Source organism: Hylobates moloch, unplaced genomic scaffold (assembly GCF_009828535.3).
Source record: "Hylobates moloch isolate HMO894 unplaced genomic scaffold, HMol_V3 SCAFFOLD_11, whole genome shotgun sequence".
Classification (NCBI taxonomy): Eukaryota; Metazoa; Chordata; class Mammalia; order Primates; family Hylobatidae; genus Hylobates; species Hylobates moloch.
Genome location: NW_026652286.1, coordinates 42,695,814 through 42,714,855, shown reverse-complemented (window position 1 = coordinate 42,714,855; position 19,042 = coordinate 42,695,814). Strand labels below are relative to the sequence as shown.

General features: G+C 37.5%; 2 protein-coding genes across 2 annotated transcripts; one reads left to right on the top strand and one right to left on the bottom strand.

Moving 5' to 3' along the window:
• Positions 1–6,418: 6,418 nt before the first annotated feature.
• LOC116477353 (olfactory receptor 51A7) lies at positions 6,419–12,349 on the top strand. Its single transcript, XM_032168068.2, has 2 exons — positions 6,419–6,480; positions 10,216–12,349. The coding sequence occupies exon 2, from the start codon at positions 10,247–10,249 to the stop codon at positions 11,183–11,185; it is 939 nt and encodes a 312-aa protein (XP_032023959.1). The 5' UTR covers positions 6,419–6,480; positions 10,216–10,246; the 3' UTR covers positions 11,186–12,349.
• Positions 12,350–15,478: 3,129 nt separating this feature from the next.
• On the bottom strand, positions 15,479–18,631 carry LOC116477352 (olfactory receptor 51G2). Its single transcript, XM_058424455.1, has one exon. It carries the CDS (start codon positions 18,554–18,556, stop codon positions 17,612–17,614), a length of 945 nt encoding a protein of 314 aa, XP_058280438.1. The 5' UTR covers positions 18,557–18,631; the 3' UTR covers positions 15,479–17,611.
• Between the last annotated feature and the right edge of the window lie 411 nt (positions 18,632–19,042).

The window sequence follows — 19,042 nt, the reverse complement described above, 5'->3', positions numbered from 1 at the left end:
GAAGTAAGGCTGACAGAGAAATTCACTGCATAATTTATTGCAGTCTACTCTTGTATTACTCAGATTCAACTGTTTTATTTGGGAATAGCTCTTCCTGTGTTTGTGTTGTTTATTTGTCCAAGAAGAAGACACAATCATGAAATTTAGTGAAAGAGCTACAACATACATCACTTAAGCTGTTCTTGAAACCTCAACTGATCTTATCATCTGCCATCTCTGTAATCCATTCTAAATTCTTCTTTAGTAAAGACTACAACCTTTATTGCATAGGTTTTTTTCACGGTAGAGCAACCAGATCCTTTTCTCAAAGGGTGAAAATGTCTCTACAGAATGACCTTCTCAGGCTATGGCTATTTCACTTGCTAATTTATCATCAACATTTGCCAGGATGGTACCAAGAGACAATCAGTCAACTATCTATTCTTCCATTCCTTCATTGTTTATTAGAAGCCCTATCTTTTCCTGATGATCAAGGGTTAATTAATTACTCCATCAGGCTAATGACTTCTTTCCTTGCCAGCTTGTTTCTGAGATCAAAGTTATTAGGCAAGAGCTTAACATAAATTTTATTTATTTTATTTTTAAATTAATTAAAAGATCCTCACAATGTCTCCCACTCTGAAAATGAAGACCTTTAGCTCAACAGAACCTAAATTGCAGAAATGGGAAATGCAAATTTTCCAAGTAGGTCACCAAAAATGATGATAAGTGGGACTACTCTTAATTTCAGCTCTTTTGTTCCCAAAGACATTTATTCTAATTATTGCAGTCACAGCTATATATAATGATTGTTGGTGTGTTGTACATGTTGCATCTAGTATATGTTGTCTCATCCTCACTAATATCATCTCTAAGGTGGAGACTCAACTATACCTGTTCCATTTCTGTACCAGCTTGGAAACTTTCGAGTGGTATAGCCCATGATACAAACATGGTTGTGTGTCTACTGTTGCAAGTATTCTAAAATGTGTCCCTTTTCATGAAGTGATATAACATAATGTCCTATGCTGGTGGATCAAACCTTCTGTAAGCCCTGAGATACTGGGTTTGGCTATGACCCTTCAAGAAAATAAAACAAACCTACACCCATCATATGTGTCAATTTCTATCAAGTTCATTTGCTGCCTCTTGTGGGGTAGAATAATCTTCCATTAAGTGGCCATCTTCTACTCAAGGAGTGATGCTACATTGGGCAGTTAACATTGTTTTCCATCATTGCCAGGTTAATATTTAGTAGAAAGAGAAGTTTTATCAGCCTTGTTGAGTGGGAAACTATGCTTTGTGTTTATGCAGTTTTCATCCTGCCACTATAGCTACTTCAATTAGGAGCCCATTATGCCACCACTGAGGTTGCTTATATCAGAATCTAGCTGATATAAATTGTCAGGTCCACTCAGTGTTCTTTATAGTTTAGGTTCTTTCCCATTATGTATAAACTATGATGAACATTGATCTGTTATATAAAGATCTTCAAACTTTGTTCTAACTTCTAGAACCATCCACATGCCACTTCATCCCTCTGCCTCTTTGTCACTAGTATTCCAATCTTTCTCCTTCCAACAGACTAGTCAATTAGTCAAGTTACCCACCATTAACAACAAGTTGAATTTTTGTGTATTCTTACATAGAGCCACCTCTTTTTTATACAAAGAGGATGAGTAGGTCCATCAGCTGATTTGTCCATTGGATATATTTCTCCTAAGCAGTATCTTTCAAGGTCACTCCATGATGCATCAGTAACACATCTACAGTTCATTTTTGGCATACCCACTTTACTCATTTATGAACTAACTTGGCCTTCATCCCCCACCAGCTGGTCATAAGGGATCATCCATGTAGCTACAGGGGTAAGCTTAGGGAAAGTGCACCACATTGCAATAGTAGTGCACTAACATCAGTGGATTTTGCATCACCTCTTTGTGCTCTCTCTCTCTCTCTTTTTATTTTTTTTTGTTTGGGACAGTCTCACTCTGTCGCCCAGGCTGGAGTGCAGTGGCGCGATCTCTGCTCACTGCAAGCTCTGCCCCCCTGGGTTCCTGCCATTCTCCTGCCTCAGCCTCCTGAGTGGCTGGGACTACAGGCGCCCGCCACCACGCCTGGCTAATTTTTTTGTATTTTTAGTAGAGACGGGGTTTCATAGCGTTCGCCAGGATGGTCTTGATCTCCTGACCTTGTGATCCGCCCCCCTTGGCCTCCCAAAGTGCTGGGATTACAGGTGTGAGCCACCGTGCCCGGCCCACTCTTTGTGCTCTTTCAGTTGTGCTTGATGGTCTTACTTGAGTCTTAGCATGGGCATACGTTTTCTGTTATGTGGGTAGAATTAGCACTCAAAGTGTGGCATATGCTGTCTCCGGGGTTTCAGGAGGTCACTACATGTGGTACTTTCTCCTTGGTGGTAAAAGGTAAAAAAAAATGCTTTAGTTTGTCTATTAACTGAGAGAGGCTGTTCCAATTTTTCCTATACCACAGGATCCCTAAAAACTTCTCTAATATTTAAGATTCCTACATTTTTGTATGGGTGTTTATCTCTATCCTTTCCCACCTTAGGAGCACTGTGTTTTGACAAGAATGCCAATATACTTGCATTTCATGCTTATCTACCTGATTAATATATTGTCATTGATATAGCGAGTCAAGAAAATGTTATGCAAAATATCCAAAGAAAATAAGTATTTTCAAATTATAGATTTATTATAGAAGATGGAAGAGAATATATTTGCCACATCAAATACCACATACTTGATAATCAAATCCAGGTTAATCTTCCCTGGTAAAAACACTGCACCTGACATAGAACTTTAAATTGATGTTTCTACTTGGTTGAGATTGGAGTCCACGGTAGTCCCCCATGACCCTTTTCATTACACACACAAAAGTAGTCAGTAAGAGAATCCACTTTACAGAGAATGCTCTATTTATAAATAAATCTTGTGAGTTATCTTTCCTCTGGGCACTATTACAGTTCACTTCAGATGAAAATTTTAACAATAACTTGCTACAGCATGCCAGGGACCATCAACATTTCGTCTGTAACCAGTGACGTGGTTCCTATTGCGATGCACACAGCAATGAATCCACCTCTAGAATTTCTTATTGGCAATCTATTTTCTAGAATCTTTTATGATATCAACTGGCTTAGGTTGGGTTCTTTGGAAACAGAATCTGTGATGGAGATTTTTGTGAAAATGATCTACTAAAAGGATGCTCTCAAAATAAGGGGAGTGAGGAAAGTGCAATAGGACAGTATATGAGAGATAAGCAATGAAATGTTTTTGCTTTGAGAATGATGTCAGCCTGGTCTCATGAGGAACTCTAAAACATAGTTTGGACCACAGAATTTTTCTCATGTTGAGGCAAGAGGACAGCCTTTTGCATCTCAGATTCAGTAAGTCATTTGCCACTGGTTCCCCCAAGGTGTGGGACATAACTTTCTAAGTAAGGCAACTCCCAGTAAGCGCAGGGTAATTCTCATGGGATAGGATAGAAACAGGTTTGGGCCATTATCAGCCAACATTCACAGCATCTGTGGCATTGATGGGTCGCTCTAGTGAATGACATCTGGGCAAGGCACCAACAGTATGTACACATATGATAATGTTAGAAATGTAGGATATTTCAGATACATTTATCTCCTTTTGCCCTTTGTGTAATTGTTGCCATGCATTTTAAACTCTACATGTACTTAACATTTATATGACATTACGATTATTATTTTTGTGATACTATTTGTTTATATTTAACTACTTATTTTCTTTATTCTCTGCAATTTTGTGTTTCCATTAGTGAACATTTTATTCTGCCTGGACAGCCTTCTATTATTAGTAGTAGTAGTTATATCAATATTAAAAATTGCACTATTATTTTGTATTTTATGTTGTTAACAAATTATATTTTTGTTTCCAAAAAGTTATTATGTGATTCTGATGAATGAACATATATATTTATATATCTATATTTTATTTCTTGGTATTATACATTTTGTGGGTTTGGAAAAATTTATAGTGCTGCATATCCATTTGTTATAACTTCGTACAGAGTAGTTTAACTGTCCTAAAAGTCTTCTGTGCTCTGCCAGTGTACTCCACTCTCCTTCCAAATTTCTGAAAACCACTGAACTTTTTGATGTCTTCATTATTTTTCCTTTTCCAGAATTACATGTACTTGAAATCATATGATATGTAGTCTTTCAGATTAGCTTTTTTCAATTGGTAATATTCACTTAAATTCCCTGGATGTCTATTCATGGGTTGATAGCTCATTTCTTTTTAGCAATTGATGCTATCTCATTGTCCAGATGTAGCACAGTTTATTTGTTCACCTGCTGAAGGATATTTTGGATGCTTCCAAGTTTTGGCCAGTGTGAATAAAGCTGCTATAAAAGTCTATGTCTAGGGTTTTCTCTAGAAATACATTTTCAGCTCCTTTGGGTAAATATTAAGGAACAACTTTTCTGGATTGTATGTAAGAACTTGTATAAAGAACCTGCAAAATTGTCTTCTAAAATGACTGTGACATTTTCCATTCCTATGATTGATGAATTAGAGTTCTTGTTGCTCCACATCCTCACCAGAAGTTGGTGTTGTCAACATTCTTAAGTTTGGTCACTCTGATAGGTGTGTAGTGGTATCTTATTATTATTTTTATTTGCATTTCCCTGATACATGATCTGCAACATTCTTTCATATGTTTATTTTGCCATCTATCTACGTTCTCCGTTGAGGTTTCTGTTAAAATCTTTGACACATTTTTTTCTTTTCAATTTTTATTTTGCAATCAAAGGGTAGATGTACAGGTTTGTTACAAAGGTATATTGTGTGATGCTGAGGTTTGGAGTACCGATAAATCTGTCACCCAGATGACCATAGCACAAAATACATAGTTTTTCAATCCTTGTCCCACTGTTCCCTCATTCCTTATATTCCCCAGTGTCTATCATTCTCATTTTTATATCCATATGTACCTAGTATTTAGCTCCCACTTGTAGGTGAAAACACAGTATTTGGTTTTCTGTTGCTGTGTTAATTTGCTTAGGATAATGGCTTTCAGATGCATCCATGTTGCTCTAGAGGTCACGATTTTGTTCTTTTTTGTGGCTGTGTAGTATTCCGTGGTGTACATGTATCACATTTTCTTTATCCAACCTTCTGTTGGCACCTGGGTTGGTTTCATGTCTTTGCTATTGTTTGACACACTTTTTAGTTGTGTTGTTTGTTTTCTTAATGAGTTTCAAGAATTCTTGTGTCTTTTGCAAATATTTTCTTCCAATCAGCAACTTATAATAAAATGTTAAGTCCCCAGATAATAAGGTGGGTATCAAATGCATCTGCTAGAATAGCCCAATGACATTTAATAAGTCAATTTGCTTCAGATAACTTGACCTAACATGGAGAATATTTAATCTCATTTATCTTATGGGAGTTGATCATCTTCTCCAGGCATGGGAACTAGCAATGAGTAGGCTTATCCCTGCTCATTGTTTTAAATTTCTATTCATTTCTTATTCACAGATATATGTATTTTGTATTTGAGCCATGTTATGTCTTTTACATTATTATTCCATTAAATCATATTAATTAAAATTATTTTATTATTAATGTAAGACTTTCCATTATTTTAACCGAAGTTTTTCTTTTTAACTTAGAAATATTCTTTAAGAAATACTTAAAACCATTATATATATATCCTTATTTTATACATTTTTTACTTAAATTGTCTTCACATTTTTATATTGTTTCATAGCCTTAAATAATTATTATTTAATTAAAACCGTGATTGAACTGACATATAAAATAGAAATATGTGAATAAAACACAGGATACTCCTCAGACGGTTCTAGTGAATGCAATACATGATGTGGGAGGCATGTAATTTTGAGACACTGGTTTAAAAATCTAACAGAGTATGACAGGCTATATCTATTTCAATGTTAATCTTCTGCCAAAAATGGATCATACAAATAAGTGGAATGACTGCTAAACCATTGTACAGTTTGTAAAGTGCTTTTATAAATATTTGATACTTATATATTACTATCTCCATTTTGTGGATGATTAAGCTGAGATGAAGAACGTTTAAGTGGTTTGACTTAGAATTCGACCTAAAGTGTTTTGATTGTAGATAACATGTTATTTTAACTATATTTCCCAGCCTCTACAAATCCCATATGTCAAGCTTCTTCAGCTTCAACTATTTACCTTTCAGATGAGTGGTCTCCCTGTAGTTTGCCTCACAATTTGCCTCTAGTTCCTGTTAAGGTACAATGAATACAAAGTTAATGTACCAGCCCCAGGCCTAACCCTTTCTGTGTAAGCTCGATTACTCTCAAGGGTCTAGTCACCTGAGGAAAAGAGAAGTAGTTACCTGTAGATAAAGTGGAGGTGAAAGTGGAGAATTCTTGCTTTTATCCTTCAGGAACTTACTGAGCAGCTTGTTCTGATAAGTTTAAGGAGCTATAAATCCTTCTGGAAACCTAAATCTAAGGTTTGTTAAACAGCTTATGTCTAAATACATGTCTATGGGGAGGAAGAGTAGGTGGCTTCAGTGTGTGCATACATGAAGAGTGAATATATTATGGTCTGAGGGTTAAATAGGAAGATTAAATATCGGAGTGTTTTTCTAATACCCTAATATCAGTAGGGACTTATTTACTTAATAATATGACAAATAAAAGCAAGACTTATTGTCAATTAAAAAAATACAAATTACTCTTGTCCAATCTAGGACTTGATGTCTGGAAGGAAAATGGCTAGTGAAATTTTGTTGAAGTAGTTATTCCTCTCTGGTATTTACTGATTATCTTCATTATGTTGGAGACTATCAGATAGTCTAACATAACTCTGAGGTAGGTACCGTTGTTTACAACATTTCACAGAAGAGCAAACATCTGCTTAAGCAGCTTTCCCAGATTCACACAGGGTAAATTGCCATGCTGAGATTTATACCAAGGTGTTTGTGCATTAGCTTGAGAACTGCTTTTTGCCTTAAAGAATAGCAATTCTAAGTGGTCTGGGAAATATTTTACCTGAGGACTGCCTTCCTTGAAACATTCTCTTCTTTTGGCATCTACTATATTCCACCTCTCTGAATATTCCTTTGCAAGATCCTCTCAACAATCTTATTGCTCCTCAGGGTTCTATGAGTTTTAAATTTTGTATTATGTACATTTTTACTGTATGATTTCATTTACTCTTTGGTTTCAGATACCACCTATCATGTCAGTACTTCTGAATAAACAGCGTTGATGAGCTGTCTCTTCCGAAGTTCATCCACATCCAAATGCATGCTCTGTGTAAGAATGAGTTTACCACTTAAAATATGAGTGAAAGGAATGGACATCAATATCCCTTAGTTGTTGCCAGAGAAAAAAAGAGAGAAAGTGCTAAGAAATGATACTACATATTTTATATTTCTTCCATTCACATTCATTCTTTACATATTTGCTGAGAGCCTTTTATATTCCACGTGTCATGTTGATGACAGATACATGGGGATAAATAAAACCTTTTTATGCCTTTTAACATGGAGTAGTCAATGTGCATGGTAGTAAAGGAGTTTGGTAGGGTAGGGTTACATGAAAGTAGTACGTTATAAAACACTGAAGAATCTTCCATAATAAAAAATGCGCTAGAGATGCATTCCCTGAAAGACCTGAGTCAATATCCCTCAGCAAGAGACGAAAATAAAAAGGAATAAGAGTTAAGTGCTTTTAGAGGTGAGAACTTATCTTATGACTACCGGGGAGGGATCAGAATTGAATTTGCTGAGAAAACACAGTCCAACAAGTAACAGGAGAATGCTTTCAATGACATCTCACAATCTGCTACCATCTCCACAATATACTTACCCTGGGTTTTGCATTAGGTTCACTACCATGGTGGGAGATTAATGAGTCATGCTCAAACTGTTCAAGGCCTTTTTCTATGTGGAAGATGCAGAGCTATTCACAAGTTGCCAAAATGTCTCTTAGTAAATAGTACCTAGCAAAAGTAAAATATATTGGCCCAAGACTGTTTGTTATTTACTATATTTTTTTTATTATCCTCTAAAAAATCACAAAATACAATAAGAATTCACAGTTAAGCTTCCATATAAAGGAGCTCAATCAATTTCCAGTGTCCCCTATGTTTTCCACCGAAGGTTGATGACTTTTTTCTCTTGCAAGTTGAAGTTTAAAAAATTCTGGAGCGAGGATAGCTTGTCTTCTTCTCTCTAGCCTTCCATTGGCTCTACCTTCATCTTTTGTATTTTTGTTATTTTTAATCAAAATTATTAATTTCATAATTTTAATTCATGCATTTACTAAGGAAGCTTATTAAATATAGGGGGAGTTTATGATGATTATCTTAGAGGCTTGTGTTTCTCTGATAGTTTTACCAATTTTGACCTGTTTATCTTGAAGGCCAAAAACTTGATGATAAGTTGCAAGATTGCATATTTTACTTCTGAAAGTAAACTTGTATGCTTTTTAAAAGAGACTCTAAAATAAAATCAGGTTCAGTTTATTATGTAGGCAAATTTTAATGCTTCATTTCAAACAGAAATTGGGTGGTTTGGATTTTTTTCATTTAGCATTTATTTGACTAATTTCTATGACTAATTAAATACAGAGATATGAGATAAAATAATCCAATCAAGATGGATAAGATTAACATGAACACGATACTACTGTACAGCTTCAAATTGTTTCTTGAAATAAAATGATAGCCCGAAGTGTGAACCATAAGTGTTTAAGCGAGGAAGTGTCACATTTAATACATGAATATGTACATGAAGAAATAAGAATATATAACTCCAAAGTATTTATCCACTGCTCCATTTCTCCAACATGCTCTATTGGAAACTACTGTGTAATCAATGCTAATATTTACAGATACTTGTCTGTGGTTTATGAACCTAGATCTCTGTTTGGAACTTCATAAATATCTATAAATATCAAAACCTACCAAGATTGTATTCATTTTACAGATTTAAAATAACACCCAAATAAGTTAAATAACTTAAAATCAAATGAAAGTGCAAATGAGTTTGAACAGAAATCATTGTTTATTTTTATATAACACTTGATGTAATATGTATATTTACTCATGTATAAAATGTGCATAAGTACCTACCTCATAAGAGGTAAATTAGTCTATAAATATATTTACTTTATAGCATCTAATGATTTAATGTTTTCCAAATATTTGCAGTGGTTTCTGATTATTTTCTTAGACTATTTCTTTCAAACTTTCTACATAAAGCTCAGAGATTTTATTTTAAAGCCAACGTGGGTACTGCTGAAGACTGTATGGAAAAAGGAGTGGAAAAGATTCTAAGCATCTTTTTACTGATTCAAAGCAGCTCCATTTTGATATGTTTTATATATTTGGCTAAACATCTTAAAAAGTAGGGCCAGGGCCGGGCGCGGTGGCTCACGCTTGTAATCCCAGCACTTTGGGGGGCCGAGGCGGGCGGATCACGAGGTCGGGAGATCGAGACCACGGTGAAACCCCGTCTCTACTAAAAATACAAAAAAATTAGCCGGGCGTGGTGGCGGGCGCCTGTAGTCCCAGCTACTCAGAGAGGCTGAGGCAGGAGAATGGCATGAACCCGGGAGGCGGAGCTTGCAGTGAGCCGAGATTGTGCCACTGCACTCCAGCCCGGGCGACAGAGCGAGACTCCATCTCAAAAAAAAAAAAAAAAAAAAAAAAAAGTAGGGCCAGGTGCAGTGGCTCACACCTGTAATCCCAGCACTTTGGGAGGCCAAGGCACATGGATCACCTGAGGTCAGGAGTTCAAGACCAGCCTGGCCAACATGGTGAAAACCCATCTCTACCAAGAATACAAAAATTAGCGAGGTGTGGTGGTGGTGGTGCACACTGTAATCCCAGCTACTTGGGAGGCTGAGGCAGGAGAATCACTTGAACCCAGGAGGCGGAGGTTGCAGCAAGCTGGGATCGCACCATTGCACTCCAGCCTGGGCGACAAGAGCAAAACTCCCTGTAAAAAAAAAAAAAAAAAAATCCTAAAAAGTCACCAACTTAGGACAAGTTGTTAGAAGTGAATTTACCATGCTGGATAATATGAACTTGTTTAAGGACTTCTGATAAATTTTGAAGAGTGCAGTTGATTAGCAGCCAAATGTGCTTTTGAGTATAGTACAGGAATGAACCCCTTATCCCCACAAAGCTGAGTTTTAACCAAAAGCATGACTGCTTTTCATTTATGTGGTTTCAGATCCGGCTAACGAGCTCATATCTCCCTCATTATGTCTGTTCTCAATAACTCCAAAGTCAAGCTTTTCCTTCTGATTGGGATCCCAGGACTGGAACATGCCCACATTTGGTTCTCCATCCCCATTTGCCTCATGTACCTGGTTGCCATCATGGGCAACTGCACCATTCTCCTTATCATAAACACAGAGCCCTCACTTCATGAGCCCATGTATTATTTCCTTGCCTTGTTGGCTGTCTCTGACATGGGCCTGTCCCTCTCCTCCCTTCCTACCATGTTGAGGATCTTGTTGTTCAATGCCATGGGCATTTCACCTAATGCCTGCTTTGCTCAAGAATTCTTCATTCATGGATTCACTGTCATGGAATCCTCAGTACTTCTAATTATGTCTTTGGACCGCTTTCTTGCCATTCACAATCCCTTAAGATACAGTTCTATCCTCACTAGCAACAGGGTTGCTAAGATGGGACTTATTTTAGCCATTAGGAGCATTCTCTTAGTGCTTCCATTTCCCTTCACCCTAGTGAGATTAAAATATTGTCAAAAGAATCTTCTTTCTCATTCACACTGTCTTCATCAGGATACCATGAAGCTGGCCTGCTCTGACAACAAGACCAATGTCATCTATGGCTTCTTCGTTGCTCTCTGTACTATGCTGGACTTGGCACTGATTGTTTTGTCTTATATGCTGATCTTGAAGACTATACTCAGCATTGCATCTTTGGCAGAGAGGCTTAAGGCCCTGAATACCTGTGTCTCCCACATCTGTGCTGTGCTCACCTTCTATGTGCCCATCATCACCCTGGCTGCCATGCATCACTTTGCCAAGCACAAAAGCCCTCTTGTTGTGATCCTTATTGCAGATATGTTCTTGTTGGTGCCACCCCTTATGAACCCCATTGTGTACGGTGTAAAGACTCGACAAATCCGGGAGAAGATCTTGGGGAAGTTGTTTAATGTATGTGGGAGATAGGAAATTGAACAATTAGGTAATAAATTATCAACCAGTAGACATTTACTGTCATTTGCTATGTGCTTAATGCCATAGAAGTCACTAATGAAGGACTGGATGATGGAAGTGAAAAGCTATGTAGTGCAGAATTTATAATAAAGTTGAGAATATAACTGAACAGGATAGAAAAAATAATCAAGAGATATATAAGATATAGAGGTTTAATTAACATTTTAAGGGAAGTTAAAGGAAAACACTTCTGTGATGGAGCAGCTGGATTTGAGTCAACCCATAAAGAATGAATACAGTTTGGGCAGATTGAGATTATCATTCAATTAGTATCTATTAAAAATACGGATGATATACAAAGTCTAATCTCATACTATCAAGGAAAGGTAAAATAGCTATGAAGGATGCTGATCTGATTACAATAGAAAGTGTAATTTAACAGATAGCAAATGATATTTTGGATAAAATAAGTCGACCAGATTTTGGAGCACCTAAAAAAAGCTTTGAAAAGTCTAAATTCAGGAGGTGTTGGAATGCCAATTTCGTCTCTACATGATAAATTTCATTTTAAGACGAGCGTGCATGTAAACATGAGCAAGATGGGTTGAATTTGGGAGAGATGAGGAAGGAAGATTAACAGGAGAAAGCACAATAATCCTGCTGTGAAGTGATGACTCAGAATAGGCAGGGAGAGAACAAGATCATTTAGCTGCTGTTGTTATTTTTCTGTTATAAAACCAACACGTAATTTATGGAAAATCCCAAATTTAACTAAGTGACTAAAAGATAATTTTAACTCCCCTACGATTTTGCTGTTCAGTTTTTTTTCTGTGATTTAGTCTTTCCCTGCGCCTTAAAAAAAAAATCAGCCCCTCTAATATGTTCTTAAAAATTGATTCCTGCAGGACACGACATTTAGTACCACAATATTTTTCACTAAAATTTATATTTTAAACTTTTTTTCTCATGTACAGAGGAAATATTTGATGGAAAAATCAAAAGATTGAGTAGACAGTTGAAAATACATTTTGAAGGGGGGCAAACAAGATTGACATGGCAATCTCTCCGGGGTTCTAAGGTAAGAGTGCTGTAAACAGAAAAGCTTTTCAAAGGAACTGGGGACTTGAATGATGGGTTTGAATTTTGTCTTGAGGATTTGGCATAGGTGACTGAATATTCAAAAACAGGCAACTACAGAGAATTAGAAAAAGGAAACTGAGATGCTGCTTATCTGTCACGACTAGGAAAGTAGCCGTGGCCCTCTTAGACAATGATCCTTGGAAATAGACATGGAAGTAAATACATATTTTAAACAAAGTTTGGTTATCAAACTGTGAAGGTCCTCCCTTGCTAAAGTCTAATATGCTTCTTTATCCATGATTTTCCACTGCTGTTATTTTAGTTCACATTTAAAACTTCCTCTGGATTCTCTGGTCATAGCTATTTGAAAGATCTCTCTAAAATGTAAATTTAACCACAGCTAAAATGCTTCAGTAGCTGTGCAGTAACTTACAAGATAATGGCAAGGCTCTGTATATGCACAGGCCTTTTCCATCATTCAGTACCTGCTTTTCTCTACTGCATTCTTTGTCAACATTCTCTGTCTTACACTTCAACAGAGTAACATAAAGACATCATGTTACTTATATCCAAATCTCTGCTTTTGGTGTATTTTTTTGGTCAGAAATACGGCATTCATTTTCTATTTCTGCATAACAAATTATTAAAAACTTAGTGGCTTAAAACAATACAAATGTATTGTTTTATAATTCTGTAAGCTGGAGTTCTGACATGAGTTTCATTGAGCTAAAATCAAGGTGTTAGCAAGCCTACATTCCTTTCTGGAGACACAGAGGAAAATCTGTTTTCGTACATTTTCTGGCTTCTAGAGGTAACCCACAATTCTTGCTTCATACATCCCCTCCTTCATATTCAAAGCCAGGAACATTGCATCTTCCTGTGACTTTATTCTGTAGTCGCATCTCTGACCATGGTCAGTAAGGAGTCTCTACTTTTAAGGATTCATATAATTAGATTGGGTTCCCCTGGATAATCTTTGATATTCTGCCTATGTTGAGGTTTTGAATGTTAATCAGCCTGCAAAGCATCATTTTCCATGTAAAGTAATATATTTACAAGTTTCAGGGGTTATAATGTTGAAATCATTAGGAGAGCGTGCACTCTGCCTACCACAAATATATTTCCTCAACTTCTCTTTATCTATTTATTTCTTTAGCAGGACATTGCTAGATGTACTGTATTCAGCTTTGCTAACAGCTTTTTGCTCCAAGTATGACAAATTTCTACCTCAATTTTATTCCCTTTCTTATACACTGGTATTAACACCATAATTTAAAATAAACATGAGCCTTTAATCGTTTAAAGATTGCTTACATCTCTGCCAAATTGTAAACTCCGTAGGATACATATGTTTGCACATCTTAGTTTTTCTGTGCCTCTAGTACTTGGCACATATTTGGACAAAGAAGGTCCCAATAAATATCTATTGGTCAATTTGTAAATACATGAGTGACCATCATGGAATAAAAAAAAACTGCTCATTTTCTAAGCTCAAAATCTTGAGCATTCCCTGAGGACAGAGTCCTAAAATTATATGTCAATCATATCCAATTGGAATATATAATCACGCCTTCGGGTAGTTCCTTTCCTCCTGCTACAATCATGCCAGGCCTAAAGTAAAAACTGTAGTGTCTGCTGAAACGTAGCTGTCTTCTCTGCTAAAGGCCAGAGGTACTCAATAGATATTGGTTGGATAAATATGAAACCTACAGTCACTGCAAATTCTGCTCTCTGTGTATTACGCCCTGCACTTTAAGACACCCTCCTTCTCTCAGTTTACCACCTGAATATTCTTGACAAGAATTATTTATAATGGTCTTTGTCATCAAGAAATGGCAAACAATGATTTCAGCAAATAATGAACTTTGTTATCTCTCAGCTTTTTCTCAGAATATTTGCTTTGCTTAGGATGCTATTTTTCCTTAATTTCACCTAGATACCTTCTGGCTGACTTTCAGGAATCAGTTAGTAGATCATCCGAAGTTGTAAAATGTGCGAGACACCCCCACTAGACAAATCCTTGAGGGTGGGAAATGTGTCTTGTTCATCAATTTATTCCTATTAATTTTTACAGAAATTGATCAGTGAGTATTGAATAGTGAATAAATGCATACATGTCAGCCTTGTCCAGCACCCCTCTCTCTCAACCATCTTCAGTTCACCAATTAATGCAGCTTCCAGCTTACTTTGCTCCAGTCACACTGGTCCTCTTGCTGTTCCTGGAACACTCAGGTTCATTTCTACCTCAGGACTGCTATACTTGTTCTGGCATTCTGCAATGTTCTCCCCTCAATTTTTATTTTTCAAATATCTAACTCCATCATATTGTTCATAATTTTGTTCAGAAAAGCCCCTCTTTATAGATGCCTTCCCTGCTCACCCATTCAATCGCTGTCAACCCATTACCCCACTATGTTTCCTTCAAAGTACTTAGCAATGTATGAAACAGTTAATCATTTACTGTGCTGTTGTCTGTCTCTACCACCAAAACGTAAGTCAAGAGAACAGGTTTTGTTATCCTTTTGCCCACTATATTCCTATAATATATGCTTAGAGAGAGGAGAACACTCAACAACTTTTTTTTCCCAACTAACTTCTGCTTATAAGCACTTTAAGCCTTAACTAAGGCAACCCCTCTAGAAAGCCACCTGTGGCCCTCCTTCCCCTCAGGGTGGTTTCTGGGATCTCTCATTTATTTAACACAAATTCTTCATTGCGCTTTTTTGTCTGTGTTATTATGTTTATGTTTTATGTTAGGAATTAAAGTAACTAAAGTTTATTGTGAATAAAAGAACATGCTAAGAATTATATTAGAAAGTTTTACATATATATCTAAATTGCATAGACAGCCTTGTGGGGTACACATTTTTTGTTCTTTTTAAAATAAAATTGATCTCAGATAAATAAAATAATTTGTCCAAGTCACACAGTGAGGAAGTAGAACTTTCTATACCTGACCCCAAGTTTAGTATACTTGCTACTATATCAGAATAACTTTTAATTTATCATCAGACATAAGAGAACATAACTCCTTTATGAGGACTGAAATTACAAGTACACATCACAGAGAGAATCCAGCTGTGAAGCTGTATACATGCCTCAAAATTTTCAGTGGTTTAATTTTTTTTTCTGAAGTTTTCTGTATATACAAACATAAAAGACAGACACCACTCATGACACTCACAGACATATTTTATTCAATTTGCTGTGTACAACTAATCATAGGCCTTTTGCATGTTAATACACACAATTCACATATACACATTGTAAAAATAAGAAATTCAAAATGAAAGATGTTGGAATACTGAGCCTTAAAAGAATGTGATTATGGGATCTGAGTTACGTAACAGGCAGCTACAACCTAGGCAGCTGTAATCTTTGTTTCTCTTATTGTAATTTTCCTTTTCTTTAATTATATTGTTTTTTAAAATGTTGTAAAAAACTATAGGATGCTAGAGAAGACCTTTTCCCACTCCACTGTTGATCTTCATTATAGATTAACTTATGTCTTACTTCTCTTACACAAAAACCTCAGGACTATCACGTTGTCTAGCCTGGAATGTTAAATATACTCTTTCAAATTGGAAAAGAAAAAAAAAAGCTGTAACTATTCAAATTACTATAACTCACAAGTCAGCCTTAGTATGGAAAATGTTGTAGTCCTCTTAAATTTATTTGCTTTCCATGTGCATAAGCAAATCCTTAACTTTTCAGCTTCAGAGCAATGACCCCATTCCTTTGGGGTCTGTGTTACTCAAATGGTCATTCTCAACTCTGTGGCTAAATAAGCTCTTTCAAACTGGGTTCTGATCCTTTTGATTATTTTGGGGTTGATGATATCATTGCAGAAACAGTGTTCTCATGCCAAACAGGATGGGACACTGGTGTTGGGAGCATGGACAGGCATATCCAATGTTAAATGTCAGGTGTACTAGATTGCCTTGGAAGAGACCAACCTCAGGTGAGAACTGACTCCACATACACTTCATAGTAGAAGACACTGTGTTCAGCCACACCCTTTCTTGATCTGCACTAAAACCATGCAGGAACATGACATTCTCATGCTTCTCTCTAGGTGTTCAAAGCTCCCCTTGGCAATATCATATTCAAGCTTGCTTTCCTCACAGTTACCTCCAAGCCCAAATTGCAAATACTATATTGACATGTATTACTCAAAATATAACTTTTATCTAGAATGTCTTGGGGGTACAATAACAATACAACACATAAAATGGCATAACAAACTATCCTTGGTTCCTTGGCTTATAATCTCTTTCTGATACAGTCAGTACCTCAATCTGTTTCCACTTCACCCCATTTTTCTTAAACCTTCCTGACATTCTAGAGAATAAAAATGGCAACAAAAACAATACTTCAGATAATTCTCAGAATACACTGTCCTGTCTCTCACTTCTGCTTCAGCTTTGCACATGCTGTTCCTTCGGACTGGAACATATTTTTGTCTCCTTCCTCTTAAAGTTTTTGACAGCCTAATGCCTACATTTCCCTTAAGGCTATTACTGTGTCAACTCAGGGAAAACTTCTGATGCTTCCTTCCCCCAGCTAGGGGAGGATAACTCCCAAACCAACTTCTTTTTACTTTGAAGAATACAATTAACATGTGATTGTATAATGAATCTTCCCAAAATTTAGTGTCTTAAAAATATTTATTTTGTTTACAAACCTGCAATTTTGGCTGAGTCAGAGAACAACTGATTGCTTTACCAGATGCCAGTTGGAGAGGCTGGAAGGTTGCGGAATGGAATAATCTGAGGATTCTCCACTCACTGGTGGTTAACACTGACTCCGCTAAGCTCTCAGCCTTAGCTGAGTGAGACCTTTGCTGAACCTATTGGATGGAACACCTACATGGGCCCTCTCCACATCGTCTGGGCTTCCTCTTAGTATAGGGGCTGGGTTTCAAAAACAAGTGTTGAGTGAAACAGACAGAAATAGTGGTGGAATGGAGGTGGAAGAGAGAGAGAGAGGGAGAGAAGATACATGTGCTATTTCCACAATATTCAATTCATGAGGCATTTACAAATTCTATCCAGTTTCCAGAGGAGAAGAAATAGACCCTAGCTCTTTATGAGGAGTAGCAAGTTCCTGGAAGACAATGTGGGATTAGAATTATTCCTGTCACTATTTTTAGAAAATATAATTTACCACATCATATTACATTTTATACCCCCTGCCCTTGCCACAACAGAGTGAGGGTTCTGTAAGGACTGTGACTCATCCCTGTACATATGTGTTGAGTAAGTAAATGTCTCCTTTATTTTATGCATGTTAGAAATTATAAAGGATAGGCAAACAAGGGCACATTTCAGGAGACAGTGGCTCTAACACTAGACACAGTTAGTAACAAAAGGCATGCGTCACTCGATCCCGGATCTGTTTGGTCTTCACACTGTAGACAATGGGATTCATCACAGGAGGAAAGAGAAGATACATGAAACCCATGACCACCTGGACCAGGTGGGGTGCCTGCTTTCCAAAGCGATGGATGACAGAGAGGCCAATCATGGGAGTGTAGAAGAGCAGCACAGCACAGATGTGGGAAACACAGGTGTTAAGAGCCTTGAATCTCTCAGCCCTGGAGGCGATGGACAGTACGGTGCGCAGGATCAGAGCATAAGAGAAGAGGATGAGCAGTGAGTCTATACCCACTGTAGAGACGATGACAAACATGCCATAGATGCTGTTGGCCTTCATGTCGGCACAGGCCAATTTCATCACTTCTTGGTGGAGACAATAAGAATGTGAGAGAACTGGGGAGCCACAATAGGGGAATCTTTTGAGCATAAAAGGCAATGGAAAAATGAGTGCTACACTACGACCCAGAGAGACCATGCCAATCCTGCCAATGACTGTGTTGGTGAGAATGGAAGCATAGTGCAAGGGGCGGCAGATAGCCACAAAGCGGTCAAAGGCCATAGACAGTAGCACAGAGGACTCAAGGAAGGAGAAGCAGTGAATGAAAAAGAGCTGAGCAAAGCAGGCATCATGGCTAATTTCTCGTGCCCCAACCCAAAAGATGCCCAGGACTGTAGGGAGAGTGCAAAGGGACAGACCCAGGTCAATCACAGCCAGCATGGACAGGAAGAGATACATAGGTTCATGAAGTGAGCGCTCTGTTTTAATGATAAAAAGAATTGTGCAGTTGCCCAGGATGGAAACCAGGTACATGAAGCACAGTGGGATGGAGATCCAGATGTGCGTGTGCTCCAGCCCAGGAATGCCACTCAGCAGGAAGGTAGCAGAAATGCTGCTGCTGCTGTTTCCCAGGGATCCCAGGGTCATTGTGTGAGGAGACAAGGGGGAGGTGGGTGCCCTCCAAAATCCTGAAGTAAATTGAGGCAGTACTGGTGATTGCACCTAGTGGAAATTAAAGTAAAAAAATTAGCATCAAATATACCTAGAACTGTGCAGCTCCTTCTAGCGGTTATTTCTTTCTGGTCCTTGGCTTCCTCTCAATACCTTTTTGAGGAAACTAGTCTCATAGTTTCAATAAGAAACAAAGACATGGAATTGTGAAATGATGAGCCACACTGTGTGAGTTGGATATTCTAAATGAGCTGCTCTACCCTTTTTGCTGTTTTCTGACTTCTGTATCAACCAGGTCTTCTTAGCCACTGGAGTTTGTACTAGTGGCTCACTAGTTTTTACGCAGTGGCTCACTCCTGTAATCCCAGCACTTTGGGAGGCCAAGGTGGGCGGATCACGAGGTCAGGAGGTTGACACCATCCTGGCTAACACGGTGAAACCCCATCTCAATAACAGGCTCTG

Excerpts from the sequence above, each read along its gene's own strand:
- LOC116477353 (XM_032168068.2), top strand. The coding sequence starts at position 10,247 with ATGTCTGTTCTCAATAACTCCAAAGTCAAGCTTTTCCTTCTGATTGGG.
- LOC116477352 (XM_058424455.1), bottom strand. The coding sequence starts at position 18,556 with ATGACCCTGGGATCCCTGGGAAACAGCAGCAGCAGCATTTCTGCTACC.